The following is a 16,101-nucleotide window of genomic DNA, read 5'->3' as shown; positions in this document are numbered from 1 at the left end:
AAAGAGGTTTCAAGACTCAAGGCAAATCTTTAAAAATGTAGTATAAACACCATCAACTGGGAAACACTGGCCTGTGAGTGCTCCAGTTGGAGAACAGCCTTTACCAAAGGTGTCAGGGGCTTTGAAGACACTCGAACTCAGGACAAAAGGGAGAAACGTGCTAAGAGGAAGGCACGCTTGGCAAATCCACACCATGATCAACTCCTGCCCGGAAACCTATGTTCCCACTGTGGAAGGACGTGTGGATCCAGAATTGGCCTCCACAGTCACTTATGGACTCACTGTTAAAATTGTGTTCATGGAAGACAATCTTACTCGGCTACAAGTGATCGCTAAAGAAGAAGAAAGACTCTACTTTTGAAATATAATAATAATAATGATAATGATAATAATAATAATTATTATTTAAACCACGCCCTCCCCAGCCAAGACCAGGCTCAGGGCAGCTAACAACCGATATAAAAACAAATGGATTGAAATACAACTTAAAAAACAATATTAAAATGCAACATTAAAACATTCAAATGCAATATAAATTCCTGGGCTCTAACCTCCCCTGGCTGCAGTCCTGTGGCCAAAGAGATCTTATGGATTTGCCAAAGACACAGCACCGACTTTCAACATTCGATGACAGATCCTTCCCACTCTGTGTCAGAACGCCTTTCGACATTCCATGACATCACAGCAGCCAAACCAGTAGCTAAGGGAGCTTGCCGAAAGCTGACAAGTTTTAGCTTGTTATATAGGGAGAACTGGCCACTGGGACCATCACCTCTTGGCAAATAGAAGGGGAAGAAATGGTGACAGCAGCCACGAAATTAAAAGACACCTGCTTATTGGGAGAAAAGCAATGACAAACCTAGATAGCATCTTAAAAAGCAGAGACATCACCTTGCCAACAAAGGTCCATCTAGTTAAAGCTATGGTTTTCCCAGTAGTGATGTATGGAAGTGTGAGCTGGACCATAAAGAAGGCTGATCGCTGAAGAATTGATGCTTTTGAATTATGGTGCTGGAGGAGACTCTTGAGAGTCCCATGGACTGCAAGAAGATCAAACCTCTCCATTCTGAAGGAAATCAGCCCTGAGTGCTCACTGGAAGGACAGATCCTGAAGCTGAGACTCCAATACTTTGGCCACCTCATGAGAAGAGAAGACTCCCTGGAAAAGACCCTGATGTTGGGAAAGATGGAGGGCACAAGGAGAAGGGGACGACAGAGGACGAGATGGTGGGACAGTGTTCTCGAAGCTACCAGCATGAGTTTGGCCAAACTGCGGGAGGCAGTGGAAGACAGGAGTGCCTGGCGTGCTCTGGTCCAGGGGGTCACGAAGAGTCGGACACGACTAAACGACTAAACAACAACAAATGGGGAGAAAGAAAGAAAAAGTCTAAAAAGATTTCAAGGCGCAGTCTGCCTACCAGCCATCCTCTGTCCCCAGCCACATGGAACTCTGATAGGCTTCTGGGTCGATGCTCAACAGGTCCTCCAGGCTGCCTCTGGTGAATGACCCTCGACTTGACCGCCTCAACGCCCGGCCGTCCATGGGGCTGTCGCTGTTCTGGGCGAAAGTGGTGGCAATGGGAAGGAAGCCAGCAGGGTCCTGCTCCTCTTCCGAGCTGGTTGTCTCGGCCGTTGCGTCTTTAGAACTCGGGATCTCCTCATCTGGAAAACGAGAGGCGAAGGGAACTAGCAAGGAACCTTCAAACTCAAGGAAGGTCCCTGGCTTGGTCACTGAAACCCAACAGTTCATTTTCAGTTCTAAACCCAATTTATTTGTCAGCTTCGCTACCAAATGCACATTAAATCTAGACTGTTAAATCTAGACTTAACTAGATTTAGTTAAGCTGGAACTATGTCTGAGGAATTTCTGAGGAATTTCTCTCTTTCTTTACCAATTATTATTTTTTATTGCTTTTCCACAATTCTTAACAAACTGTGTTCCAAATTAATACAAATTTAAAAACTGACTTCCCAAGCCCCAGGCGTTCCCTCTATTTTCTTTGCCGCTCCCAGTACAACAACATTTCTAATTTGCATTTCAAAATCTCATCGCTTTTCCCTATGCATCACCTGTCAATTACCAATTTCTGCTATGACTTTTATACCCTATTTTTCGCTCCATAGGGCGCACCGGACTATAGGGCGCAGCTAGTTTTTAGGGGGGGGGATTCAAGAAAAAAAATATTATTTAAAGGGAGCGCTGAGCAGAGCCTGTAGGCATCCCAGGCTCTGCTCAGCGCTCCCTTTCACAGTCCACATGGAATGTGTGTGTGGCTCTTGGGGGCTTTTCCCCGAGGAGGGAGAAGGGCAGCCAGTCAGTGATGGGCTGCCCTTCTCCCTCCTTGGGGAAAAGCCCCCAAGAGCACCTCCGCAGGGCAGCGGGATGAAGGCTCGCTGCTGCCCTGCAGAGGCTTCGTGGGCTACCCCAGAGCTGCTCAGGAGCTTATCGGGGCTGGCAGGGAAAGCCCAGGCTTCACCCACCAGCCCTGACAATCTCTGGGAGTATTCCCTACCTCCCGCAGAAGCCGTGCGCTTTTTAAAGGGGCTGCACGGCTTCTACTGGCTTTTCTAGGAGATAGGGGAATTCTCTCACCTCCCGCAGAAGCCCGCAGATAGTGTGTTTTAGGGGGCAACCCTGAAACCCTCCATCTGCACTCCTGGAGGTCGGAATTGGGTGGGGGGGGTCTTCCTCCACTCAGCTCTGCTGCCATGGAAGCCCCTGCTGAGCCCACTGAAGGCGAGGGCTGTTTGGGGAGCCACCACCACCAGGTCCCTGCCAATAGAGGGCAGAATGAGGCTCTGGGAACAAGGCCTTTTGGGGTGGGGTGACAAGCAAGGGCCCGGATCCGGGGAGCCCAATCGTGGAGCTGGCAAACAAAGCTCTGCTCTGACTGGCAGCAGCCAGCAAGGCTTCATAACCTGGGGGAGGGCTGCTTTATTAAAGAGAGCTCGTACTCTCGTTGCTGCGCGGTGCCATTGTTTATTTTGCAGCAAGCTGCACCGAGGAGCCTATTGCACCGAATTGACGGCATATTCCAAAAGAAGAAAAGGAAAATAATCATAACAGCAACTAATATTTAGTCAGAAGCTCTCATTTTGCTTGGAAGATGTCGTATTATTTTCCACGTAAAAGAAACACTGATCGCCATTCCTGAACTTGCGAGAACAAGCAACAGCAGCTACTGTGTAAAACAATCGCCAGGACATTCACAGCCTTCTGAAAACGTCTGTTTCTCAGAAGCGAAGACGCCGACGGCAATTTATTCACGTGCTTAAATGTTTCTACTCTGCCAGATTGCACAAGGAAGTCGAAGGGACGTTCCTAAAAAGGAACCGTTAGGACGACACTCTGCATAGATGCAGAGTTGGGTTTGGAAAGGAGAGGTGCTGGGGTTCAAAAATATGCTCAGCGATAGAAGGGCACCTGGGGAAGGGGGCGTGGCTGGCTTGGGGCAAGTTACTAGCTCTCAACGTTGCCGTGCGAATGGTCCGACTCACTTCCGAAGCTGGAAGATATCGTGGAGTGGCTGGCTTGGCTCTGGAGGGTGCCAGAAGGACTCGGCGAGGACTCATCATCCGTGTCGTCGCTGTCGAAGGGGACCAGTTCTCGGTTGGTGCTGTCCACTGGGTCCGAGAGCTCCAGGGAAGACCCGGAAATGGAGATATGCAAGCACTGCTGGGGCCCAGACTCGTCCATCGACGTGTGAACCGGTTCTGAGGAAGGGCTGGCCAGAGATTCAGGGCGCTCCCTGGGTGCAGAGTGAGGTGGGAAGATAATAATAATAATAATAATAATAATATAATCTATTATTTATACCCCGCCCATCTGGCTGGGTTTCCCCAGCCACTCTGGGCAGCTTCCAACGAAGTATTAAAATACAGTGGTCTGAAAAAAATGTTGAAATATACATTTACTAAGAAACCAGAGGCCTTTCTTCTTGGAATAACAGGTTTGGAATTGCCCAAGAAAGATGTTAGATTGTTTTTGTATGCCACAACTGCAGCTAGAATTTTGTTAGCTAAGAATTGGAAAACACAAGAAGTCCCAACAGTGGAGGAATGGCAGATGAAGATGATGGACTTTTCGGAGCTAGCCGACCTGACCGGAAGAGTCCTTGACCAGGAGGAGGAGGAGTACCAGGAGGAATGGAGGAAATTCAAAGACTATTTAGTTAAACATGCTAAAATAACTTAATTGGAAAAACTTGCAAATACCAGATAGGCTTAGGATTTAAATATGTGATGTTAGAGAATAATATGTTTAAAGTTAAAATGAAAAGAAAGAATGATGTTAAGTGATTAAGTTAATTTTATGAGAAACTTGGTTTTGGAAAAACTGGAAAAACTGAAACTCATCCAGTGGGATTCGAGGAAGTCACCTAACAATGTTACTAAGATTGGATTAAGTACAGTTAAGATTTATGTTTGTTTGTTTAAAAATTCTGGAAAATCAACAATTTTTTTTGAAAAAAATAAAATACAGTGGTCTATTAAACATTAAAAGCTTCCCTAAACAGGGCTGCCTTCAGATGTCTTCTAAACGTCTGGTAGTTGTTGTTCTCTTTGACATCTGCTGGGAGGGCGTTCCACAGGGTGGGTGCCACCACCGAGAAGGCCCTCTGCCTGGTTCCCTGTAAGCTCACTTCTCTCAGGGAGCGAACCGCCAGAAGGCCCTCAGAGCTGGACCTCAGTGTCCAGGCTGAATGATGGGGGTGGAGACGTGAAGAGAACAAAAAGGCATGGGAAAAAGATAAACAGAGAAGCTGCGTCTCTGCACTGAGCAGCAAAACATGAGCTGCCAGGATGGAAGCCTAAGAGGGGACAGGAACTGCAGTAGCTGGGGATTCGCTGCTTTCAGGAACCACAGAACTAAATGCCCTTTAAGAGAATCATAGAATTGCAGAGTTGAAAGGGACCCTGAGGATCATCTAGTCCAACCCCCTACAATGCAGGAATCATTTCCTGGGTCCAGGACATCTCCCCCCCCCCCCCACAACACATTTCCAAAGGTGACAGGACTACTAAAAGGGCCCCCTCTGCCTATTTTAACACTCAAGAGGGTCTGTAGGAAAGGGCACGGTCTTTCAGATATTCAAACCACAGGTTCTGACCCCCACTGTGTTGGACTAGGTCTTGGGAGAGCAGGGTTCGAATTCCTGCTTGGCTGTGGAGTTCACTGGGTGACCTTGGGCCAGTCACTGCTTCTCAACCTAATCTATCTACTCCATAAGGTTGTTGTTATTGCTCTAAAGATAAAACAGGGAGGAGATGTACGTCGGCTGCCTTGAACTCCTTGGAGGAAAGGCAGGATAGAAATGCAATAAATAGACAATAAATAAATTCTAATTCAGCCGTTTTCTGCAGGACACATCTCCCTGGCTTCCAGCCGCGTTGTGATGGCCTGGGATTCGGACTCAGAGGCTGAACCTGAGGAATCCCAGCCTGCATAGGAGTCCTGCCTCCAGAACCAGCTGAGCCAGGGCTGGGGCCTGAGCCTGAAGGGTCCTCACCTGTGCTGGATCCTCAGGTGCAGGCACCAGCTGAGTCTGCTCTGGCTCCTGAGGTGATGGAGGACCCATTGCCTGCAGGTGCTCCACTCTCAGCCCCGTCAGGGGAAGCTGAGGTTGCCTCTGGGTCCGGTAACCCTCCAGCCTCTCCTGAGCTGCAGAGGCTCAGGGCAGAGAGGCGGAGGGAACTAAGTTCCCGCAGGAAGAGTGCTCGCCTCCAGGCCAGGAGAGGCGAGTCACCTGTGGACCGGGGCCGCCCTATGTTTCAGGGCAGATAAAAGCCAGTCAGCCCCAGTCCCAGGTTGCAGAAGCAACATTGTTGGTAGCCTGTTCCTGCCTGCACCCTGTCCTGCTCTTCTGCCAGAGTTCCTGACCTCACCCGACTCCCTGCCTTGGACCCCGCTTCAGCTTTGACGGACAGCCTCCATACCGCACCCTCGACCTCAAACTGGACTCGGACCTCGCCGCACGGTTAGCCCTCGGGACCAGCACACACGTTTATCTGACAGAAGTGGGTCCTGGATCCCCCGAAAGTTTACAAGCCAGCCCTTCTCAACCAGAAGTTCTTGGACTACAACTCCCATCATCCCTGACCACTGGTCCTGATAGCTAGGGATGACGGGAGTTGTAGTTTTAACAACACCTGTGGAACCATAACAAATGTGTTCACTTTCCAGGGGCCACGAGATTCTTTGCTGCCGCAGGCGTTCTAAAAATGAAACCACCCACAGGAAAGTCCTCTTCTGGCGACGTCCTTACCGGAAGGTCCGCTTGAGGCCCGGCACAGAGGCGATGCAGAGGATCCGGGCAGAACAGACGGCGATGCAGGCCTCGACGATGGGCTCCTTTTTGACGCTGAGGAGGCAGACCTGCCCGACGTAGCCGTCGCTGTTGCACACCCAGACTTCGTAGGCGTTCTCCGGGTTGCTGTGGCTGGGGGAGGCGCAGGAGAACTGCCGGAGAAGGGACAAAAAACAGGTTGGTTTTAAAACAGGCCCTAAACCTTGTATAGAGGGGATTTCATTACTCTTCCATTTTGCTGTAATCAAAACTCTTGCTGCTGCCGTCGCATATAAAAAGATAAAAAGATAGGATCCAAAAGCTGACAGAATATGCCGAATTAGATGGCCTATCAGAAAAAATAAAGAATAAATCAAAACAGGAATTTGTTTCAAAATGGGAGGTTTTCAAAGAATATCTGAAAAATAAATCTAGTAGTTTAAATTCTGTTGCAGCATTCGAGGAACTTCAGTAATAGTTGCAAGGTAGATATAAGAAATTAGATTTATTAAGAATAAGTTTAATTATGATAAAAGTATTGGAAATAAGTAATATGAAATTGAAATATGGAATAGACGGGAGGTTGGGTCTTTAGTGTTAAGACCAATATATGTTTTATTGTTCGCTAAGAAAATTATGTGTCTATGGTTATTCTTGTGTGTAATTTGGTATTTGTGGTTTTTTTCTTTTTTCTTGTTGTATCAATAAAAAATAAAATAAAATAAAATAAAATAAAACAGGCCCTAAAAAGCGCTCACCGGCATGGGCCCAACCAAAAATACATTCTCCAGAACCAATAATTGATTGGTGACAAGAGTCTTTAACGGAAGTGCAGTAGAATTAAATGAACAGCACTGGGGTGCACTGTGGGTTTCTTTCCTTAGCAGTAAGGAGGTGGAACTATTTTACTTATTTACTTTTTCAAAGGAGCTTTTTATTTATAAGAGGGAATGCTCGGTGGGTAATGACTCTTACCTTGGCTGGGACGAACGAAGCTCCACTGTCTGTGAAAATTTCTCCAAATAATATCCTCCAAACATACAGGTTCGAACAGAGCTTTTGCTTACAAACAGGACCATTAATGCCTGAAACTGAAGCGCTGCTCAGAGCTCAAGTCTTTAACAACCAGCTCCAGCAAGCCAACTTTTAAGATTTTAGGTAGAGGCGCTTTTGACTCATCGGTGGCAAAGGTCTTCATTCAAAGTGCAGTAGAGTTAAATGAGCTGCACTAAGGCGAACTGAAGGGACGCGGATGGCGCTGTGGGTTAAACCACAGAGCCTAGGGCTTGCTGATCAGAAGGTCAGCGGTTCGAATCCCCGCGACAGGGTGAGCTCCCGTTGCTCGGTCCCTGCTCCTGCCAACCTAGCAGTTCGAAAGCACATCAATGTGCAAGTAGATAAATAGGTACCGCTCCGGCGGGAAGGTAAACAGCGTTTCCATGCGCTGCTCTGGTTCGCCTGAAGCGGCTTAGTCATGCTGGCCACATGACTCGGAAGCTGTACGCCGGCTCCCTCGGCCAGTAAAGCGAGATGAGTGCCACAACCCCAGTCGGCCACGACTGGACCTAATGGTCAGGGGTCCCTTTACCTTTACCTTTAAGGTGCACTGAGGGTTTGTGTTTTCTAAACAATCAGCAAATTGAACTATAGTTTCAGACAGTTAATATGGAAACGGTAGCAACAAACAACAGATGAACTGTGTGAATTTGGTTTGCAAAGCTCAGACCTACCTGCATTCCACTCCTCGTTTTCATGATGGGAATCGCCTTCAGGAACTCAGGGTCCAGGCAGTTTTTATAGGAAGCTGGTTACGAAAAAGAAAACAAACAAACCTGTAGCGCGGTCCTATTTGTGGCGTAATCCGCTGCAGCTCTGTGGAGTCACGATAATGAACAGCCATCTTGAATCTATCTACCCCACTTCTAAAATCTGACTGTTCCCCGGTTCTCGCCTCTAAGACTCCACAGCCACTGGCTGAGCTGCTGTGATGTCACAGCATGTTCGCAAACGTTTTAGCTGCCCACACTATTTGTCAGCAGCGGTTTGCAAAGAGTGGTGTTCCTGCGGTGGAAGCAAGCGGTCAATTTGACTGGGGATAAAACCTTGCAGCTTGTTCATCAGTGCTGCAGGAGCACCTACAGAGAGGGGGAGTGTTAGGGGGGGGAAACCCCACACCTATTTATGCTCCAGATCAGCCCCTCCGTATAGAGGAAGAGGCAAGACAGAGTATGTCTTGGGTTGAACTCGAGGTTGAGGGAGGAGCACGACAGCACATTTTTTTGGCCAACCTCTCTCTTCAGAACTACTTCTAAAGGCCTAAAGAGGCAGATGAGGAAGATAACTTGTGCAGAGGCTCTATCCGTTCAGACTGAGCTCAAGCCATAGCTGTCAACTTACAGATTTGAAAATAAGGGACCAGCAGTCTTGAAAATAAGGGATCAGCAGCCAAAATAAGGGATTTTAGTCAACCAGCTGAAGTACGAAGTTAAAAGGGACCAGATAATTTGGGAGAGCAGCGCCGGTTTTTAGCCCTTCGTTTCCAGAGGTTGCTGCTCAAGACACCAGCCGATGAAACACTGCAGTTAAATAACTACAAGCAGCCACCACTTTTCACGCAAAACGAAGTCCAAGCTACGAAGATGCTGCTGCAGTTCTGTATCTTTTCTCTCATGCTCCATCTGCAGCTCTCAATTCCATCAGGCGGGGCGGGAGGAAGGGGGGTGGAGATAGCGCCTGAAGTAAACCCGCAGATCAGACTATCTATGTTAGTCTACCACTACAAATCTAGGGGAGAAGCACTTGCGGTCCTTCCCTTGTAGCCCTTGGAACACCTGCCCACGCCTCCGCCTCCTCTTCCTTTTCCTCCTCTTCCTCCTCTCTCTGAATTGCTTTCTCTATGGTTGCCCTCGCTCTCCTCTCAAGGATCCTCAGCAATTCATAGGCTATGCCAGGCTGCCCATCTCATCTGGGTCCTTCGGCGGCACAGCTGCACTAAGGCCTAGCAGGAGCAGGGGCGACGGGCAGAGAGGAGGCCCCAGGCAGAGACGTCCAATTCGGTGGCCGCGAGGAGGATGGCGGCGGAAGGGCCCGAGGCTCCCGCCAGTCCCGGCGGGGAAGGGTTCCCGGGGGCCGAGGCTGGTGAAAGGAGGCTGGAGGGGGGCGGGCCGGGCAGCCAAGCAACACAGTTGGAGCCTCCCTCCTCCCTGGCTGGCAGGGAGGGAGGGAGAGGAGCTGCTTCCTTTGAAACCCGGGAAATTTAAGGGACATCCATCAATAAGGGACAGCAGCGGGACACGGCGCTGGGATAAGGGACTGCCCCTCCAAATAAGGGACGCTTGACAGCTATGACTCAAGTTACCCAATGTCCCCCCCTAAAAATATAAATCCACACACACAGAAAGCTAGCATGTCAGGGAGACAGACTTCAGCTTCATACTGGCACGCTAATTTTCTATGTGCAGGGATGGGCCATCAAGTAATGCTCTTGTTCCAAACATTATGAGTTTTATTAACCGCATGACGTGTGCGGCTGCTCCGTAACAAGAGTCCTCTGGGCGCTTTACTAAGCGCTCCCAACCCCAAAACATTAAAACAGTGTAAAGCAGTAAAAAAAAATCCTACAATATCAAAAAACAAAACCCCAAAACACTCAAGACAAAGACCTAGTTTCTTTTTGGTGTCCTCGAAGGCTTGCTCAAAGCTATGTCGCGCGTCTGGGTTGGGGAACTCAAAGATGTAGGACTCCGTGCCGTCCGCCTTGGTTGCCGTGAGTTCCATTTTGTTGGGCGGGAAAGACTGGGTGAAGGAAAGAGACTGCTTCTCCGCCAACTCGCGATGGATGGCAGCCATCAGGTCCTTGATGACATCGTCCAGGCTCTGAGGGGGAGCGAACACAAATGCCGGCATTAGCTGGGAGAACCATGGACTTCGTGGAATACAACTCTGCGGCAGCAAGTTTCTAGTCCATCTTATGCAGTCGCAACAGCCCACAAGCCTGTAAGGGCAAACTTTAGCCCTTATCAACCGGGTTGGGATCAGAGCTTTGATTTCCAAGCTCCACATTTAGAGGTGACCCAACTGGAAGGCATCAAGGACAGGGCCTTTTCGGTGGAGGCACCACAGATGATGTGACTAAAATTTTCCTGATTTTAGAAGGTTGCTAAGTTATTCTTTCTTTCTGGAACGCATTTGTGGAGGTTTAAATGCTGCTGCCTTTTTGGTTTGTGACTTTTAGAGTTGGTATATTTTAATCTTTAAATGGCATACATAAATAACCTTTATTTGTGTATGCCGCTACTGTGGCTCGTTTTTCATTAGCCCCAAAATGGAAAAAGAGCGAGGTCCCAACCAAAGAAGAATGGCAACTTAAGTTGACAGAATATGCGCAGCTTGCAGACTTAACATATAGAATAAGAGAAGAAGAACATACGTTTAAAGAAGATAAGAAAAACGTTTACTGAATATATGGGGGGGGGAAATCTTGTACACCTGAAAATGTTGGCAGCGTTAATATAAATTCAACAGTGTAAATAAGTTTTGATGGATGTAATTATGGAATACTGGAAAACTGCGGGAGTCAGTGGAAGACAGGAGGGCCTGGCGTGCTCTGGTCCATGAAGAGTCGGACACGACTAAACAACAAAAGCAATGGAATACTGAATGGTATAGTTTATGTAAAATATGCAGGGATTTCTGATATGAAAAATGAACCATGGAAAGAGAAGAAGTCATTGATATTTTAAGGTTCTTTAAATGAATATTTTCAATTATGAAACAGAAAATTTAATAAAAATAACACACACACACACACACACACACACACACACACACACAGAGACAGTATATATATGTGTGTGTGTGTGTGTGTGTGTGTGTGTGTGTGTATAGAGAGAGAGAGAGAGAGAGAGAGAGAAATGGAAGCCATTCTGATGGTCTTGTTAGAGATAACTGGAACTAAAAATGGCCTAGCACCCTCTCCTGGTATGTCCCACGGAGGACCTTACGGTCTTCAAATAAAAACATCTTGGAGATCTCGGGCCACAGGGAGGTTAGGTTGGCCTCAACCAGAGCCAGGGCTTTTTCGGCCGTGGCCCCGATCTGGTGGAACGCTTTGTCACAAGAGACTTGGGCCCTGCAGGACTTGACTTCTTTCTGCAGGGCCTGCAAGACGGAGCTGTTCCGCCAGGCCTTTGGCCAAGGCACAGCCTGACTCCCTCCTTCGGTAATCCTCAGAGAACTCTAGCCCAATGGTTGCCATTAATATGATTTTGAATTGATTTTAGAATGTATTTTAATTAATTGACTGTGATTTTATGTAAATTGTGTTATTTTTACTGTTGTTAGCCACTCTGAGCCTGGCTTTGGCTGGGATATAAATAAATTATTATTATTATTATTATTATTATTATTATTATTATTATTATTATTATTAATTTTACAAAATGCCTGTGCTTGCCCCGACAGCCTCGATGGTTCTCACCTGATGGGGGAAGCTGAGGGTCTCTGAAAGCTTGCTAACTTGGCCAAGGGTGCTGAGGTCTTCATCCAGGCGGGAGATGGCTTTCTGGATGCTCTCGCGATTGGGCGATTGAGAAGCCCCTGGAGTCGGACAAAAATCACACATCACACCACGTTTGTCTCAGGCAAGGAGGCTGGAGATCTAAGCCATCTGCATTTCTCAGTATCTACGGCTTGTTCCGACATAACACGAAACACTGACTTTATATAGCACCATTTGGAGGTTTAAAAAGGCGGCGATTAAGAGGCAAGCGGTTAGGCCACTAGAAAAACCAGCGGCGATACTCCTTGCATTTCTGTATTCCTTGCACCAGTTATGCTAGGGATACCCTTCACTTTAAATTGACGAACCCTAATTTAAAGTGGGCATGATGTGGTGGCAAGCAAACTGTGTGTTTCTAAAGGTTGTGGTTGCCGTTTTCGACTGACGATCACGAGCCACACGGCACGGCGACAACTTGATGTAGAAGTTGCAGCTCCTGCAAAACTCTGCTGCATCCCTCAGTTTTCGAACGTAATCCTTTCCGAAGACCGTTCGAGTTCCGAGATGTTCGGAAACCGAAAACTCAATACGAAAGCCTCAATACGGAAAACAGCGTACAGTGGTATCTCAGGTTAAGTACTTAATTCGTTCCGGAGGTCCGTACTTAGCCTGAAACTGTTCTTAACCTGAAGCACCACTTTAGCTAATGGGGCCTCCTGCTGCTGCTGCGCCACCGGAGCACGATTTCTGTTCTCATTCTGAAGCAAAGCTCTTAACCTGAAGCACTATTTCTGGGTTAGCGGAGTCTGTAACCTGAAGCATCTGTAACCTGAAGCATATGTAACCTGAGGTACCACTGTATTGAAATGCATGGCATGTCCTACTTCTGAAAAGTGTTCAAAAACCGAAGCATTAACTTCCAGGTTTACGGCGTTCAAAAACCGAAACATTCGTCAACAGAGACGTTCGAAAACCGAGGTACCGCTGTTCAAAATGTTCCATCAGCTGCCAAGGCCGCTGAGCTACATTCAAGGTTTCCTCTTAAGCCTCCCCCCAAAACGTATTAATTTTATTTCTGCAGCTTTAAATCCCTGTAGGTTCGTACATTTCAATACTGTTTTATTGTCTGCATTGTGTTTTATAGATTCCTGTTTCTGAACAACGCTCGGGTATCCCCTGGACGCAGAGATGTTTATGCATTCTGAAAGGGAACAAAACCGACAGCAACAGACCTTTCACAATGTCCAGGTCTTCCAGCGGAAATTTCCAGAGCAATTTGTACTTGCTGGCTGTGTCGATCACACTGGCTGCTGTGTAACTGCAAAGAAAAATCACGTAACACTAAGAACGCGAGCAGTACTGACTGCAACCACTAAGTGGCCTTGTTGGCCTATTTTAGAGGTGAAGACCTTCCATTTAGATCTTAAGTCTTCTTTCTTCCCTTGATCAAGATGCTAAGCTTGTGGGCAGGGCCTAGCCAATTTTCTAACATGTGCAAAACCTAGATTTCTGAGATGCCTCCGATAGGAGGCACACTTGACTGCCAGTTGTGCATTCTTGGCTGAGATCATAGCTGTCAACCGTCCCTTATCTGGCGGGAAACTCCCTTATCCCAACGCTGTTTCCCTCTGCTGTCCCGGATTGATGATGTCCCTTAAATCTCCTGGGTTTCATGCTCGCCCGGCTCGGGAGGGAAGCAGCGGCTTGGGGTCCTCCCCCTCGAGAGAGTGCGTGTATGAGCTGCCGTGTCTCCATCTCTCCCTTTTCCCCCTCAGGGGTGCGTCATGAGGAGACGGGTGGCGGCGGGCGGGCAGGCAGCCCCTCTCTTGCGAGACTTCCGCCGCGCTGCCAGGGGAAGCCGGAGGCGGCTGAGGGAGGAGGAAGAGGAGGAGATGGGGAGGGACGCAGAAGGGCGGCGCTTCAGCGGCCACCACGGCGCCGCAACCGCCTCATGCTGGGCTCGCGGGCGAGTCTCTCTCTCTCCCTCCCTCCCTCCCTCTCTCTTGGGTGGGAAAGGGCCGATGGAACTCCTCGCGCCAGGACGACGGCAGCCCCGATGTGCATAAGCTAAGCAAAACCCCTCATTTTGGCTGCTGATCCCTTATTTTCAAGGCTGCTGGTCCCTCATTTTCAAATCTGTAAGTTGACAGCTATGGCTGAGATGGACCCTATTTTTTTATACTTTTTATTTTTGCTGCATTTCAGTCGTGCGCAATTCTATACTAGAGGTGGGGCCTTTCTCAGCCGTTGAGCTGGATCCTGAAATTCCTGACGAGGAACTCCGAAGAACAGCCAACCCCTGCTGAAAGCAGGACTCGAACTCAGCACCGACCGTGCGACAGAATTCCCAATGGAGAACTCCATGCTAATTTATTAATTTATCCCAGCTGCCGTGGGGCTACCAGGCACCCCCGGTTATGCCAGAGTAGTTATTCATTGGCAGCCACATCTCTAGCTAACCCACCCCTGACATCAGGTGTGGGGCAGGAGGGCGTGGTTTGGGCCCGTGTCTTATGGACAGAAATGGTCCCCATGGGAGCGAATGTGTGGTCCCTGGAGCCGAATTGCCCAGGGGCAAAAAGCAGATCATGGTTCAAATCAACCAAATGTACAATTTTATATATGTTAACACTCCTCCATCCACAAGGTTCATTTAACTTTTAACATTTTAATTGCCCCAAATTGTTCAAACCTACCCAAATAATTCCATATATTCTCAAACCAATCCTCCTCCTCTTTCTCACTGACCTTAAACCCTTTCATTTTGTGTATCTTCACAATTAGATAGTCTAAAATTATAATATTATTCTGTTCTTTCCTCCACTGGTTCACCCTGGCTCTTCTGCATTTTTCCAATTCCTCGCTATAACCTGCAGTTACCATCAATTTCACCCATTTACATTCCTCTTTTGTTTTTAACTCGGTGCTACTCAGACGAATAAGAACCATTAATTTAGATATTCCCACCTTTCTACCCACAATTCCCGGTATTTCTATACCAATCTGTTTCCAAAATTCATTAACTAACGGATAATCCCACCACGTATGACTGTACGTTAAAAGGGGAATGTAAACTCTGCTAAGTAAAGGGACTTGCTAACGCAAGTTAGGAAGGATATTAATAAACAATACCGTATTTTTCGCTCCATAGAACGCACGTTTTCCCTCTTAAAAACTAAGGGGGAAAGTCTGTGTGTCCTATGGAGCGAATGCAGGGGGGAGACAGGCAGGGAAAGCCCCCAAGGGCCGCACACAAGCTTCGCACGGCTCTTGCGGGCTTTTCCCCAGGAGAAAAGCCTGCAGGACCCATGTGCTCCTTAAAGGGTGCGTGGCCCCTGTGGGCTTTTGCGGGAGGTGGGGGAATTGCCATAGCCGCGCGCTGCCTCTCCAGCAGGGAGAGGCTGCGCAAGGCTAAAGAAGCCAAGGCAGAGAGCGCGATCCATCCCGCTCGCTGTTTTGGCTTCTTTAGCCTTGCACAGCCTCTCCTGGCTGGAGAGGTTGCGCGGCTATGGCAGAAGCGAAGACAGCCAGCGGGATGGATCCCGCTCGCTGTCTTGGCTTCTTTGCTCTTTGGGGCTGGGGGGGGGGAACCTGGGCTTCCCCCGCAGCCCTGAGAAGCCTGTCCACTGCTCTTTGGGGCTGGGGGGGGAAAATAATATTTCCCCCCCTTGATTTCCCCCTCTAAAAACTAGGTACGTCCTGTGGTCTGGTACGGTCTTTTACCCTCGCCAGATTCAACGTTCTCCCTTCTGCCTTACTTCAGGGCAGATTTGAGGGTAAACCATACACAGCACGCGTCTGCCCTTGTGGCTCGTTGGAAGTTGAAACTGCTTCACATGTACTATTACGTTGTCGTTTCTATGAGGATATACGTTTGACTTTTATTACACCTGTTTTGCAAAAGTCCAGGAAAGAATCGGAACACCATAGTTTAAAACTACTGCTAGAGGACAAGAATCCCAAGGCTACATTAAATGTAGCTAAATTCTGTGCGTCTGCAATCAATCGCAGGAAGCAAGTGGTATTCCATAGTGACTAAACCCCTAAATGTTATTTACAGGGGGCACGCTAATAATTAATTTTAATTTTTATATTTAAATCCTTGTTATATTCATATTGTCTTTTGTATTTATGATATATATTTTTTATGATCTGTGATATTGTGTGTGTTGACGCTGGTCTGTGACCGTATTAATAAATTCATTCATTCATTCCTGTGGTCTGGTGCGTCCTATGAAGCGAAAAATACGGTATATCCTCTCCTGCCTCCCTGAACATTCCCACAGACACCCGTGACTCTTCATCAGAACACCT

At 47.9% G+C, this 16,101-nt stretch overlaps 1 protein-coding gene across 1 annotated transcript in view; it reads right to left on the bottom strand.

Moving 5' to 3' along the window:
* ARHGEF17 (Rho guanine nucleotide exchange factor 17) overlaps positions 1 to 16,101 on the bottom strand; it is a 183,032-nt gene that overhangs the window by 16,032 nt on the left and 150,899 nt on the right. Inside the window, exons 9-15 of the mRNA XM_083609482.1 lie at positions 13,020 to 13,105; positions 11,767 to 11,885; positions 9,950 to 10,163; positions 8,018 to 8,091; positions 6,267 to 6,460; positions 3,499 to 3,749; positions 1,419 to 1,662 (exon numbers count right to left, since the gene is read on the bottom strand). Of these exons, the coding sequence (XP_083465608.1) occupies positions 1,419 to 1,662; positions 3,499 to 3,749; positions 6,267 to 6,460; positions 8,018 to 8,091; positions 9,950 to 10,163; positions 11,767 to 11,885; positions 13,020 to 13,105 (1,182 nt within the window). The remainder of the gene's footprint in view (positions 1 to 1,418; positions 1,663 to 3,498; positions 3,750 to 6,266; positions 6,461 to 8,017; positions 8,092 to 9,949; positions 10,164 to 11,766; positions 11,886 to 13,019; positions 13,106 to 16,101) is intronic.

Source organism: Podarcis filfolensis (assembly GCF_964270895.1).
Source record: "Podarcis filfolensis genome assembly, chromosome: 4".
In the NCBI taxonomy this organism is placed as follows: Eukaryota; Metazoa; Chordata; class Lepidosauria; order Squamata; family Lacertidae; genus Podarcis; species Podarcis filfolensis.
Note: the sequence above shows the minus strand (reverse complement) of the source record. Positions and strands in the feature narration are given on the sequence as shown.